Source organism: Falco cherrug, chromosome 4 (genome assembly GCF_023634085.1).
Source record: "Falco cherrug isolate bFalChe1 chromosome 4, bFalChe1.pri, whole genome shotgun sequence".
NCBI lineage: Eukaryota > Metazoa > Chordata > Aves > Falconiformes > Falconidae > Falco > Falco cherrug.
In genome coordinates, this window is record NC_073700.1 from 39,383,231 (window position 1) to 39,398,449 (window position 15,219).

Sequence of the window (15,219 nt, forward strand, 5' to 3'; positions counted from 1 at the left end):
CTTGTCCCTGTGCCGTTCTGAGAAGAGTGGCTCTGCCTTCTCTATGCCTTCCCGTTAGGTAGTGAAAATCAGAATCAATAGTACTCTTGACTTACACCACAGTGTAAATCACACAGTCTTGGTTCTGCCACATTGATGTCTATGTGCGAGTGGTGGCACCCAAAATGCAAGTGAAGGCTTGCAGCTGCCGTGGCCAAATACGCTGCTTCCCCTGAATCTGCCAAGATCTGTCTTTTCTATTGAAGAGCTCTGGAAGCCTGTGCAAACCTACCTGTCGATTTCTCTTAGCACATTAGTGCGTGGACTTTGCAGAGTCCCAGGAAGAGGCTCTAGTTTAGGCTTGAGCAAAAATTTTGAGCCAGTCTCTCCAAGCCAGCAGCAATTTCTGAATGCCTTTCTAGTACTGGCAACCAGATTTCAAACCTAAATTGCTCAGGTGACATGACGAGTCCTTGAAAAGGGAAGTTTGTGCCAGTGGAGGGAATAAGACTGGTAATTGTGTGAGACATGAGGCCACTGAGAGGCCACTCTGGGTGTCTGTGGTCATTGTGGCGCTTTGCTTGTCAGCCCTGATGATATTAGAAGATACAGGAGAGGGGAGAACCACTCCGTGCTTCTAACAGTCGGTTCAGACCCAGGGATGCGATCTGTGCTCTGTGTGACAGGAGAGAAGAACGCAGCTTGTCATCTCAGATGCTCATGATCATAGGTCCACACCTTCTCTTATTCGAAGGGAAAGTTCCTATTTCATAACAAAATGTCCAGGCCTGCTTACAGGGGTCTGTGGTGTTACTTTGCATTATATAGCTATAAGATGAACTCTGGAAATTCCCTACTGCTTCTGTAGTTTTGTTCTCCACAAAAAAGCAAAGTTAAATGCATCTAATGATGCAGGCTGGGTTTTATGTCTCGTAGACGCTATTTATGTGGCTCTTCCAGAGCCATTAACAACCACTGACTTGTTTAACACATTAAAATACTTTGTGCAGCTCATTACTGAAAAATCTCAGTGCATTAAAAAGGCAGTGTTGGTTTCCTTTATGTTTGTGTCATAGTAGAGGCTGATTCTTTTGTTTTGTTTTTCATGTGTAACACTTAATTCATTTTGTGCATAAACAAAAATAGGTAAATAGGTTTTTGGGGCATGAAAAGTAACTAAACTTCTATTGATACAGTTTGAAGAAATTCCTTTGAGGCAGGAAATACTAAGTTGCTTAGAAATGTGGAGCGAGCCTCTGGAAGTTAATAACCTTGTCAAATGCTTTTTGATGTGCCACATGTTCTATTAAACCATGAATTTATTCTGAAGGCAGGGTCAAAGGATGGAACATTCTTTCATTTCAGCTCAAACGAGACTTTTCGTGATTGTATGGAACGCTTGCTAAGAGTTTGAATTTTGCTTTTGCTCCCTTATTTTTTTCTTGTTTTCTCAATGCAGGTTTTCCAGCTTGCTGCACATCTTGTTTACTGGGGAAAAGCAATTATTATTTATCCGCTGTGTGAAAACAATGTCTACATGCTTTCTCCAAATGCCAGTGTCTGTCTGTAAGTAGAAGGAAAATGAGTGACACTAGCAAAAAAGTGGTGAGAAGTGCGGCTATGCTTCCCTTCTCTTTGTTACTGGATACAGGCTGGGATTTTTCCTCGTATGAATTTGTTGAGGCTGTACAAAACACAAACCATTACATGTGCCTGAACTTGCAAAGCCAGTGTGTGGTAGGGAGGAGTGTCACAGTAGATCAGTATGCTTCTGCAGTGATGTGGGCCTGAGAAGCAATATTTACCCTCTGAAGCTGCTTCTAGTATTTTTAGTATGCTTGCTCTCTGAACGTCCACATCAGAAAGGCTGTATGAACCTGAAGCAACATGGAAACATTTATAAAACAAAATACATTCTGATTAAGTTAAATAAATCAGTATTTCATAGGACTATCTTTGTATCTGGCACACAGCATCACCTGAAATTAATCAAAATTAGCAAATCGGGTAGTGTCACTATCACTGTTGTTTCATGTGATGGCATTTTATACTGATACGCCTTCTCGCAGACAGAAGGCAATGTGGCATTTTGAGAGCAGGCAGCGGCAATGCAAGGAAGATGTGGAGGCAGTGGTGGGTATTTTTGCTCTGCTGAAGATCGACGACCCTTTCTGTGTTGGATTTTGAGATGTTTTTAGAATGTGTGTTGGAACTCAGTTACAGGAAAATAGTTTTAAATCAAAACTTCTCTGGAAGTATAAAAATAGGGCTGGAAGGGACCTTAAGGTCATTCAGGAACAACTGTGCCTGTGTCATATATGGCAGTGCTGTTCTTGAAGACCTTTGTAGATGGAAATCCTAAGGCGGACAGTTTTCCTAATATTTAACTTGACTCTTTACTCCTGATCAGTGGTACTGCTTGTCCTGTCAGCATAGGCAGGGAGAACAGTCACATCTGTAGCTGCATTTTACATAGTTAAAGACAGTGTGTATATCCTGCCCATCCCTGTCTTCTCTTGACTGCCCAGTCCCTGCTCCTTTGATCAGAGACTGCACAGGTCGAGACTTTCTATTGTTTTTATTTTTCTCCTCTGGATTCCCTCCACTCCTTGAATAATGTCCTGGAGCTGAATGTAACGCCAAGATGAAAGTGCATATGCTACTTGCTTACTTTTGCAGGACACAACATGCCATAAACTACCCTTACTGTTTATCTAGATCACAGAGAATATTTCATTTAGGAATTGGCACTTCTGTAGCGCTTAAATGGATAAATGTTACACTGACAAGCAATATAAAACTGATTTCTGCCTGTACCTTTTTTCTGTAGCTACTCTCCATTAGCAGATGCATTTTCTTGTCAGTTCCGGGGCCACAACCTGCCGTCGATGCTTTCCAAGTTCTCCCTCCCAGTGTCACTCTCGGAGTTCAAGAATCCACTTGCGCCGCCTGTTCAGGAGGTGAGATGGGGAATGTACAAGAGGTCCTTGTTCTCCTGCTAATGGGAAGAAGGAATGGTGTTGCTTCTGGAGTACCTAGTCAGGAACCTGCTATTGCTGGTTTAGAAGTTGCCAGTTACTGTGTTTCCAACCATATGATTTGTTGTGTCATATCCACATGCTGCTGTGTGGATGTTCTGTGCTAGCAAAGCACAATCCTAAACCAGACTGTTTCTTTACCTTGAGTGATATAGTAGGGAAAATTGAAACTCCATTTGGTCTGTTGAAAACTGTCATAAATTAGTAGGGCTGAGTGCAAGTTTGTGGATTCCTCACAATCACATTTAATTTTATTATATTCCATCTGCTTTAAGTTCACAATCTGGTTTTAAAAGCAAACTGTCTATTCACTTAGCTTTTGCTATGAAACTGGAATTGTTTAAAGGCTATTAGAGGAAGTAGACTCAGCATGTAGTCAACAGAAGTCCATGTGTTACAGCATTAGCATTTTAATGTTGAGATTTGGGATAATAATAGACTGATTTTGGATTTGTGAGCCATTGTTTTGCTTGTGCATCATGGCTTGCGGCATTTCTGGGAACTGGTGAAATACAAGAAGGAGCTCAATAATGTGAGGTGTCCTGGCTGACACTGTTACATTCCCAGATGAAGACGCTCAGACCTGTGCACATAGCTCATTGTGGCAAAGGAAGCACAGGCAGATTTCTGTAGCCGATTTCTTGTAGTGGTGTTTGCTAGCCTTCATACTTAGGTGACTTGCTGGCTGTGTGAATTTAGCCACTGTTCAGATATCTGGAAGATTAGCATCAGTTGCGCACACAGATCCAATTGTGAGAGAAGAATTTGTTGTAATTACAGGTTGGCAGAGATGATGATCAGAGATAAAGATAAGTAATGATGTAGCGTCTGATCCCAGTAGCGTGTACTGGTCAGCTGCCACCTTGGGACGTAAGAGGAAGAGTTCTATCGTTTTGTCAGTACTTTATCATAGTTACAGACAAATCAGTGTCCTGAAAATTGAAGCTGAATTAATAGCATTAATGTTATTATAGCTGTAGTAGCTTCAGGAGGCATTCTTATTCTCAGTACTCCTTTTAAAATTAATTACTTGCCTTAATACTTCTCCTTCAATACTTCTGGTTGTTCTTGGACATCCTGGTTTTGTTTAAAATACACAAATGAAATCTCTCACTTACTGCCACAGTTATGCCTTGAAACAGCAGTGCATGATCAATGTTTGCCAGAGCTTTTGGAGTACTGAAACGGCTCTTCTAGGCTGGCTGCCTTCTCTCTGATGCTCACCTGTCTGTAGCGGGGTCCTAAAGATCAACAACACGGCTTGTTTTCATCATCCTTTGAACGTGCATGGAAGGATGAAGGGTGATGCTGTGAAAAGCTACGAAGTGCCTTGTACAGTCTGAAAAGGGGAGCTGAGAACTGTGGTTGCAGAAGACTTGGGGCCACATTGGCAAGACACGTGTGAAGATGAAGGAGACCACCATACACTGGTGGGCGGTTCTGAGTCATGATGAGCTGCTTTTTGGTAAAGCTAAGCGTGACAGTTCTTGGGGGAGTTTAGACTAGAGAGAGTTCTTAAGTGTTTTCATATCAGTACATTTTCTTCTACTTTGATTTACCTATGTAGAACTCTTTGTATTATTGTTTTGTTAGGAGCTAGCCTTTTAAGAGAGATCAATCCGATCCATCCTGAAGTGGTCAGGCTGCAATTGTAATTAACAGAGAACCAGCTGATAAATTAATCTGATGAAATGTGGGTGGGTTTTTGTTCCGCTGTGCAGTGATAAAAGATGCTGTACCCTGAACTGTAAATATTGTCAAACGTTATTTGCTTTGCCTTTGAAAAAAGTTAACAAACTTGGGACCTCTCAATGTAATTTTGTTCTTTGTGTACATAGGAGGGTAGGTGGATATTTTTTTAACTTTAAAGATTGTCACTAGTAGTCTGTTACCTTGTGCTTTTTATCATGCTGACTATACTGTCTCAGTATTTCTGAAAGTCATCTGTGCTAGGTCAGTACTGTGGGAAGGGCTGTATTTTCTGCAGAAACTTACGGTCTCGTGGCATCTGTCCCATTTGGTTCTTGTCCTAAGCATGGGGTTGGCTCCCTCCTTTTGGCATGTGCCTCTGGATGGGCAGAGAAGGCATTAATAAAGTCCACAATACAGAATAGGAAAGCTGTTTGAAGAGCACTTCCTCCTGTTTTTATACAAAGTCATACAGTTTGATTTGAAAGAGGACAAAGTTATATTTGTTTGCTTACTTACCCCATATGGATGGAATTGCTCCATTCCTTTGGGGAGATGGGAAAAAAAAAAAAAGTGACACTGATATTTTTATACTTGGGGCCCTGTGGTATTTTTTGGCTGGTGGAGGTACAACCAACCGGCGATACCCTGAGCAAGGACAAGGATGAGATTGCCTTGAAAGACAAGAGTGCATGTCCACATTCTGCTTTTGATGTCTGTCTGTCAAGTAGGTGGGAGGTGTCCAGTGAGTGGTGCCTGCTGGGACTGCCAGTGCTCTTGGCCATGCCCTGGTGCTGGAGGCAGGAATTCTTAAGCCTGTCATCCTGATCTTTTTTCTTGCCTGTGATGACAAGCAGTATATTGCAGTTGAACTTGGTGGTAGTTTTATATCCATCAGTGGTCTTGTGCTTGTAAATTGAAAAGAATTTGGTGTTCATGTAGTCATCTCTGTGCTTGCTGACCCTTCTCTGTGTTTAACCTGCCTTGCTTGGATAGCAGTGTTGCAGCAGCCTGAGGATGAGGCTAGGCCTACAGCTCAGGTGATCTAACGATAGCGGTGTTGCTGAGAGGAGGCCCTGTTTTTCCTTTCCACACTCAGGTGTGTGCACACATACCTTCTTCCTTTCCCTCTTCCCTTTGTGCTAGAGCTCTGGCTTCTGTCCAGCTCGACTCTATTCATTTAACTTGTTTCAGCCGCGCTAGTTTTCTGCCAGGTTAGCAGGTGGAATTCGCTTGGGGGAGATCCAGCAAGCTGCAGGGCTGGCACAGGGTGAGGGAGGTACTTCTGCAGCTGGGCATGTGAGTGAGGAAAGCAGAAGCTGTTTTCCCCTTTTCACGGTGGTGAGTTGTCTGTTAGCTACACTGTGCTGTGTAGTGTCACCTGGGCTCGCAACAATCCAGTGCAGCCTGGGACAGTCCTGAGCAGCAACCAGTTCAGCTCATGCTGCTGGTGCTGGATCTCCCCAGGGTACGGCCGTGGGTTGAGGAGATCCTGTGAGCTGATACCATAGGGAAACTCATCTTTCCTTTTAGTGTTTTTACTGGAAAAGAGCAGTTTGCATCTCCCCTACCCCAACCCCAAAGAAGCTATCGTTCCTTCTGCTGCCTGTGACTGTTGGTTTCTGTCCTTGTGCTCTCCTCTCATGCATGTGGCACAGCCTTGATGTGACCACAGGGCACACCAGAGTGGAGCTCTGCTGGTGTTCTGTGGTGCACACTCCTTCATAACCTCCTGCAAATGCACAGAGACACCTGGTGACCTAAAACCTTTTGGTCAGGATACGTTCATTGACAGAGTGTGTGTACTAGGCACTGCACCTGGTGCAAGGGAATGCTTCAACCTGCTTCTCGGTGCAAGGCTTTTTGGACAACAGCAAATTTTCTTCACTCAGCTACTCTTCGCTAAGTTTCTTTGCAAACCAAGAGAAATGGGTAATGCTTGTGACTTCTCCTGATCCATGCATTATGGCCTCAGCTAGTTCATCTGTTTCAGAAGAAGCTATAACATCTCCCTACCCTGCCTGGAGGAGCAAACGTGGACTAGCAGGAGGGATCTTTCCACCCGTAAGGTAGAAGGAGCACACCTAGGTGAACTGGACATCCCATTTCCTCCCTGCATCCCCTTCACTACAGTAGCTCTTTGTCATAATGCACATTGTTATTATTGTAGTTATCTAATTCTCCCTTGATGAGGCTAGGATAACTGCAGAAAAAAAAAACCAGATGGGAAAGTATGACAGCTGCTGCTGAACAAAAAATGTTTAATTTTTCACTTTTGTTTTGATAAGTCTGGCCATCCTATTGGGAGTAAGGCAACGGTGGATGAGGCCTCTGCCTTGTGCATCCGGAAAACGTGCTGTGCTTTGTGTAACGGCTTGGTGGAAAATGAGGGAGTGTGTCAGGGGATGGGAGTGGGAGGAGAGCTGCATGCACATACCGAATAGGCAGTTGTGTCTTCCAAGAGACACGCTGCAAACGGGGCTGTTCTGCTGGGCATCTGGAAGGCATTAAGAGTCATGGGAGCTTTTGTTGGCAGAGCTATCAAAGTAGTATTAAGGTGCATTTATATTCAGTTGGACTAGGTATAAAATCAGTTTAAAAATTATGTTGTTCTGGGCCTAAATGGAGGCAATGGTTAAGCTGAGAATTGAAATCTGTTACCTAATGATTAAAATGGCAATATTAGACAATATTTTGTCCTACATTAACAGGGGTCTTCAGAGTCTGTTTGCAGTAAAATAAGTTTTGCTAGCCGATTGTTTTTCTTAAAACAATGTGGTTTGAATGATAAAGGCAGGCAATATATGTCAGCAAACATCCGTTTACCCCAGCGACTTTGAAGGTGCTATCCTATGGAGCCAAGCCAGCCCTTAGTCCTCAAGTCAGACCTCAAAGACTGCATGTGGCAAATAACTAGATAACCCAGACTGGAGAAAGGGGGCTCCTATACTTCCATAGGCAAAACAAACCATGTTTTAACTGCAAATGTATCCTGGTGTAGTGAGAAGCAAGCTAGGATTGAGTGCTTCTGGGCTGCTGTTTTCCCTTCCCTCTCCTGAATCTGTTGCTGGTCCCAGTTACCTTGGCGTTTTCCTTAGTGTTTTAGGCCTGACAAAGAAAACGGCCTTAAAGAATCCTTGCAGGAAATGTGGTTTATTTAACATATTATTCAAGAGTTTTACAAACGCTCCCCTTGGTTCCCAGAGGGAAGAGAATAGTGAATGCTGGATCTTGTCCCTCCAAGATTTGGGGCTGAGCTTTCCTCTGACTGTCCCAAACTGCCCAGATGGGCTGACGTATAGTGCCTGTGTTTTCAGAAGCTAATACATCTTCTCTGCTTCTGTCAGTAAGCACAAAGCAATGTATTGTTACCAATGCCGCCCTGCATGACCACACGCTCTAACTCTTCCCAGGGCCTGCTGCACCATGGGGCCGGCAGACAGAGGGGCTGGCCGTGGGCTGCTGCGTGCCAGCAGGAGCGGTCCACATGCTGCAGCAGACGGGACCCCCTCACAGCAGACTGGAAAGAGACGTAGGGAGACAGGAAGGATGAAAGGAATATGGATAAAATTTAGAGTTGATTGGTAGTTAAATTAAGCAATGAAAAACGTTTCATTCTATATTTCTGTCACAGTTGTGGTGTTTCAGCCAAAAAAGGCTGGCCGTGGATTCCTACCGTGCCAGATGATGGCTTGAGCGAGTGGAGGCGGCCCTGGGAGCGGGGCATAGCCTCGCCTGAGAAGCTACTCCCAGACCTTTTGGCTTCAGCAAGGAGCCCAGCTAATCAAGTAGGCTGAGACCGAGCACGAAGATAACGGTGTATCTCTGAGGGAGGAAGGGCGCTTCCTGCAGCCAGCGCAGCACAGATGGTGCAGGGAAGCCTCTTCTCCTGCAGGCCTGCCTGTAAGCTCCATCAGAGCTCAAAAGGAGCAGGTGGGGAATGGATGTAAATTCACGGTTCGTGTCCTGAAGGACAAGCAGCAGAACGTATTAGCAAAGCCTCTGCTAGACCTTGTCTGTGAAAACAATTGCTGCTTTTGGTAAGAAATAGGTTTAAACCTGGAAAAAGTGGAAATGGCGTGAGGCACGTGCAGTGATGGCATGGAGCACACAGTTTTGGGCATGGTGCCGGGTGCAGGGCGCTGCAGCGCTTGAGCTTTTTTTCTAGGACTAGATTTTAAGAGGCACCAAATTTCCACTGAAGTCGAGCTAATACAGATAACCGTCAATGATCTTAATGTTCTCTTATCTGGGGATGATTATTCAGGCTCACTTCAATATGGAAGAATAGTTTCCTCTAGTTCTGAAGTTAGTCACAGCTGATCTCCAGCTCTCCCACTTACAGCACAAAGGCGTTTGGCCGTCGTTGGTTGTACAGTGTTAGGGTTGTAAAGCTGTAACACCATGTTCGCCTGGCTGCTTGTTCCACTGAGCATAGCTGCTGGCTCAGGGTGGCTCTCCAGCTATTTGCACAAGAGCGTAGAGGTGAAGGTGTGTATGCAGAATTAGAAAGTGTTGGTTAAGACTTTCCACGCACATGGAGCTGTAATGAAAGCAACTGGCTATTTCTGTAGTTCACGAAACCACCGAAGTGACCAGTGGAGGCTGGTTGAGGTCAGGCCCTACCCGGCAGATTCTGCAGGTCTGGTAGAGCCTGACTTACTGTCTCCTTGAATTGCCTTGGATTTTTCCAGGGTGGTTCTGTGCTGTGAAATGCGCAGACCTCTTTCATTTGATAGGGAACTAGCTAATCAGACATCGCTGCCTGCCAACAGGTCGGAAATTGAAGTAAAATATATGAGACATCTTTTCATCCAGGCCTCCTGTGTCTGGAAGGAAGGTTTTTAGCAATGTAATCGCTGCAGTAAGCCTCCTCTTGTCTTCCAGGCTGATTTCAGGTGTTAGCAAAACACTATGCATTTGGTATCTTTTGCCAGCCTTCCTCTTCTGTAGATTTGCTATTAAACATATAAAATGAACTCTGGCTTTTCCAAAAAAGATATGTTTGAAGGCGATCCCAGATAATGTTTTAAGATTAAAATCTGTTCAGCCCCCAAAAGTGGTAATCCCTGAAAAGACAGGGTGTGGGTCTGTCTGCAAACAGAAGATACTGCTTTTGTGGTTTGATTGCAGAGGAGGAACTGAGAATTACAAGATTTATGGAAAAAGGAAAATTATTTGGGCTGATGAACTTCAGTTTGGGGCTTTTATTGAGATTTGGCCTGTTACCCTGATGATTAATACAGCAGAGCTAACTTCCTTCTCAGAGTCTGAGCTCATTCTGCATGTGTTTCTCTCACCAAAACAGTGTTGGTTGCTATGAAATCCCCAAACAGCTTTTGTTAGTGAATCAGTGTTTTCAGAGCCGTTAGCTATGGGAAGGGTTGCCGGCAGTGATATGAAAAGGCTTTTTGTGCAGGAATTCAGATGTGATGATGCGTTTTGAATGCTCCTCCAAAACTCCTGAAAGCAGGCCATGCCATGAACCTGCAAATGCCTGTCCCTCACTCTGCCCACTGCTTTCAGCATCGCTCTGGGGACACTGTGCAGGTCTGCAGCTGCTGGAACACAAAGGTGGTGTGCATGTTTGTTTAACTTGAGCATCATCTCTTGGTGCTTTTGAAACTCTTGCCTATCTGCACCCTAACCACCTAGGTGCCTGTATAAGCTTGACCTGCCCTATTATTGCAGAGGGATGGCGAGCAAATGGGGCATATTAACCCTCTGCACTGAGAGGGGCCTCCTTGGCAGCAGCAGGCTGCTATCTCTTGCCAAGGTTTCTGCGGCTGTTTCTGTGTCGCCAAGTCCTGGCAGGGCTCTGATCTCAGGTCCCTCCCATGGTCATGCAGCAATTTCCCGTCTGACAGCAAATGGCTCCTACTTCTGGGCACCACTGGTTGCTTCATCTCTGCCCCTTCACCCTGCCCTCTCCCTGGCTTTCTCAGGAAACATGCGCTTTAATCTGACCGCTCTGGGATTTGACCCTTTGGTGACTACTTATTTTAGCAGGCCTCGTGTAGAAACCAGCAACCTGGTCTCTGGGTTCACGCTGTTGGGCTGTGGGCAGCAGGGCCTGCCTCTGGCTGACTCATTTTCCCATGTCTGGTCGCTCAGAAGGAAGGCTAGCCCCTTGTTTGAGCACCTATTAAACGTACGGAAGGGCTCCAGGTGGGGTTGTGTGGCTCCATTTGTGTGGCTGAAGCGTTGGGTGGTGAGGGGATGCGGCTGCTCTGCCACCACCCAGCAGGTGCGGGAGCTATGGCAAGGGGCAGGGCTGCTTCGTTTGAGGACACTGGCTGTGCATATGTGTAGCATAAAGACATGTTGATCGTTAAAGGCTTGATTACAGCCTGAGCATCCACAAAAGCTTTTTAAGTGTGATGAACGTGTGTGCCTGGTCACTTTTTTATGATTGGAGAAGAGATAAAACTGTTGTTTTTCGTGGAAAGCACTTCTTGTGACTTAGTCACAAAGCCTAACCTTTGTGCATTGTTTTCCTCCTGTATTTTATTTCACGGGTCTTTCATACCTCATTCCTCACTCTGCAGACTCAGCTCATTCAAATGGTGATATGGATGCTCCAACACCGGCTTCTTATTCAGCTTCACACGTACGTCTGTCTGATGGTGCCACCAAACGAGGAGGATTTCCGAGCCCAAGACGAAGACATGCCCTTTACTGCTAGAGTTGGAGGCCGAAGTTTAAGCACCCCCAATGCTCTCAGCTTTGGTTCTCCAAGTACGAGCACACTTTTCTCTGCTGTTCAGGCTACAGCCCACTTCTAGAGCTTCCCTTAGTGATGCCTAGGGTAATCAGGCCTTGGTAACAAGACTAACTCGTCTTTGCTTGGAGTCTTAATTTGGTCCAGCCCTGCTTAAATTTAGAGCTGGGCATTGGTGAAAGTCTTAAGGGCTACACACTCTTTGTAAAAAGGAGTAGTGCTTTGTAATTTGCCGAGTTCTTATTTGGTCACGTAAAATGTTTTACTAGAGGTACTTCCATTTTCTCAAAGTAACTTCCTGCTTCCTTGCTGTACACAAAAGTAACTGCCATGTTCCCCTGGCTGCACTGCTGTTACTGCATGAACTTTGGTTTTCAGGAGAGGAAGAAAATTGTGAGAATTTGTTTCAAACAGCACTGGTTTCTGCGGGCTGCAGAGCCACCTAAGGAGGAGATGCACAGCTAGCTGTCGTTTGCGCAGATGGTTGCTTTTCTGTTTATGTATCCTGATTGCTTTAATTTCCTCAGTGCCATTCTTCTGGGTGATTCCAGGAAAGCATTTTTTCAAGAGTATAAATCGGATACAATGCTGAAATCCCCAAACTTTCCTGCCTGTACTGTTACAAGCAGCATTCTCAGAATGCCACTGAGGTTGGATATCAGGAGAGGTTTCTGTACAACTTTCAGCTTTGCAGAAGTCATGAATTAGGGCAGAAGTTTTGGAATGTGAGTCCGATAAGTCTGCGATCTGCTTATTCTGGCTCACTCACAAGAGGATATTGCTTCTTGGCCTTTCTTTCTGCTTGCTCCCACCTTCTGTGCTGCTAGGCTTTTTATGTTACCACTTCACGGTATTCCAGCAGAGCTGGCTGGGAATTTTCTTTTCAGATGTTTTTAATGGACTGTTTATAGTCTCCAGAAGTACAATTTTCCACATAAATTGATGACTTTGTTGAAACATTTGACTTTCCCATTGAGAAAATCGCTGTGTTGTCATATGACTAATGGCAGATACATGCAGCAGTTAGAGAGCCACTTTCTTTGCTCTACAAATCTGAAGGGATTATTTGGAAAGACTGCACAGAAACAGCCTGAATTGATAATCTTTGCATTGTTGTGCTGAGGAACATAAAAACGCTGTGTGTCTCTCTCTCCTCCCTTGATAGCTAGTAGTGATGACATGACTCTGACAAGCCCTAGCATGGATAATTCCAGCGCTGAGTTGATACCTGGTGGGGACTCACCCCTAAATAAAAGGATGACGGAGAATCTCCTAGCAAGCTTGTTGGAACATGAGCGGGAAGCTATCCTTAATGTCCCTGCTGCCCAGAATCCAGAAGATCTTCGCATGTTCGCAAGGTAGGAAACGAGGAGTGCGAATGCCATCTTTTTTTCTTATCCGTGCTGTTTTATTAGAGGATTGGCGTGGACTCTGAGAAAATCCCATTAGCTTGGGATTTTAGAGGATAAATTCTTTTGGGTTTGTTCCCCTTACACCTATTTCATCTGTATACGTCAGTTTGTGACAAAAAACTAATATATGTGTTACAAGAACACTTGTTAACAAAGAGTCCTGGATGTGTGAAGGAACATCAGGGCGTATGGTTGGACAACAAGGACTTCACTGGTTGCCTGCTGCCAGTTTTTCTGTGGCTGCACGTGGTAGACATAAAACTGCATAGCCTGAAGAAACCTTCTAAGCATGCAAAGCACAGACCCAGTCATGCTGATGCTGTCATTTTTTGTCCACTGATATTTCCAAGCCAGCTATCCTTTATTTTAAGGTTTGTAAACTTTGTGCAAATATGAGACGGAGACAAAAAGCATCAGACACAAAGCCAGCCTGAATACTTTTACAGGCCAGTCTACCAATGTTTCAAGGTCTGTTTTGCAGAGATGAGCTGCTCGTTACATTAAGTTAGTTAGGCCAGAGTCACTGGGATGTGTGATGAGTAGCACACGGTTTTGTTGTTACAAATTTCAACACAACAAAAATATGCAAGACGTGGTTCTGCACATGGTAAAAAGCAGAACGATTTCCTAACCAGCCATATGGGAAGAAGGTGTGGGGGAAAATACTTTTTCTTCCTAAGCATTTCAAAACACTGGAATGGAGCTTTCACTGGTTTTCATACTTGTGGAGCGGGAAAACCACCTGAGGCAAGTACTGCAGCTTTTCGTGTACATCCCAGATTCAGTTGGTAATCCTCTGAGAAGCTGGTTCTCGCCCTAGGATGGATATAGTCAAGTAGCCCAGAGACACTGTAATAGCAAAAAATACTTTTCTTGTCTGCGGCAAAGCTTGCAGCTGTGCTGTGCTCAGGTATTTTCATAGCGCTCCCCCAGGCTTGTGGGTAGGTACTGCTCTCTGAATTACTCATCTCCTCCATCCTCTGTAAACTGTTCAGAGGATATTCTCTGATTGAGAGGCAACACTTTGGCCATTTGAGAACTCTGAAATGTTTTTTCATTGTTACCAGATAAGTTGCTACAAAACCAGTGAGAAAGGAAAGTAAAAACAACATCATAATTGGTGACATCTTAAGACAGAATTTGTGGAGGATGCTTTGGAGCAGTTTAGTGGCAGCGCAGCTTCTTAGTTATCCTAGGGAGGGGGAAGGATTTCATGATTGCTCCCCTATCACTTCCCTCATCTGGGTGAAGCAGCTGTTTGAAACTACAGATGCAAAAAATTACTTTGATTTCTTCATAAAACCAGCTGCCGTAACCAGGAAGCTGTCTGAACAATGTTTATTTTGCAGTTTGCTTGTGCACCAGGTTCTTTTGCGGATCCCCAGGATGATTGAATTGATTGAGTTGACAACTGCATGGCTTACTCTTAAGTCAGCAGTGAGGAAGAGAGAAGATACAGTAAACAAACGGGTCCTACGGGTAGGATGCTGGAGCATATAAATAGAAATGCTTATGCAAGATGCTCTTGGTTACCGGTGGCTTTATGAGACACTGTAACTTGGAGGTTGTGGCTGTATTTTCTCCCTTTTTTTGCTGTAAACCAGCAGAGATCGGTTTCTGGGTAAACCTCTTAATGAAAGCATAAACAACTGTGGAAAGGCCGGTGGAGTGAAGGAGCTGATCTCCCTCATTACCCTAATAGGCATTCCTGTGCCAGCTCTTTTTGCTTCATTTTGAGGAATAGCAGCCTGGTGAGGGCTGTGCTCTGGCAAATAGCTATGCTGTATCAGCTGCCTCCCAGAACAAACTCCTGCTATAAATGCATCGTTAGTGCACTAAATATACTGCAACTGCCCTTCCAGCGTAGCTGTGTGTGCACACAAAGGGATGGGCTATTTTCAGCAGAGCAATAAATTTCAGCCCTGTACATTTTCTTGTGTCTCTGCCTCGGAGGGCAGAAGGAGCTTGTGCCTGGCCATTGCCATGCAGAGCAGGTATTTGCCAGACAAGAACCTGAAGGGTAAATAGGGAATACTGAAGCTTGGCTCCAGCAGTGGGTGCCTTAACCCTCATAACGTTGTATGGGAATTGAAATCCAAGTTCTTTCCTTAGGTGCTGCTGGAGGAGGGTTGGCCTGTCCTTCCAGAGGTAAACTCAAGAAAGAGACAAGTTCTTTTTGAGCTAGACCTTCAGCAACGCACACAAAGTGTTCCTCACTGCATGTAAAGCAGTGCTTTTAAAGACAGTTTGAGGCTTTACTCGTGGCTTCTCTCCCAAGCCATGGGTCTGGGGTTACTTTCAGGATTATTTTTTTTTCTTGCTCTTAGAATGAGAGATGGAGATCCTTTACTCCACTGAGGAATGCTCACTGGTGGCACTA

At 44.7% G+C, this 15,219-nt stretch overlaps 1 protein-coding gene across 12 annotated transcripts in view; it reads left to right on the forward strand.

The window, feature by feature from the left end:
• Positions 1 to 15,219, forward strand: part of NPRL3 (NPR3 like, GATOR1 complex subunit) — a 45,166-nt gene that overhangs the window by 26,463 nt on the left and 3,484 nt on the right. For all 12 annotated transcript variants that reach the window (XM_055707604.1, XM_055707603.1, XM_055707606.1 and 9 more), the window contains 4 exons: positions 1,439 to 1,545; positions 2,810 to 2,939; positions 11,255 to 11,444; positions 12,593 to 12,785. In XM_055707604.1, the coding sequence (XP_055563579.1) occupies positions 1,439 to 1,545; positions 2,810 to 2,939; positions 11,255 to 11,444; positions 12,593 to 12,785 (620 nt within the window). The remainder of the gene's footprint in view (positions 1 to 1,438; positions 1,546 to 2,809; positions 2,940 to 11,254; positions 11,445 to 12,592; positions 12,786 to 15,219) is intronic.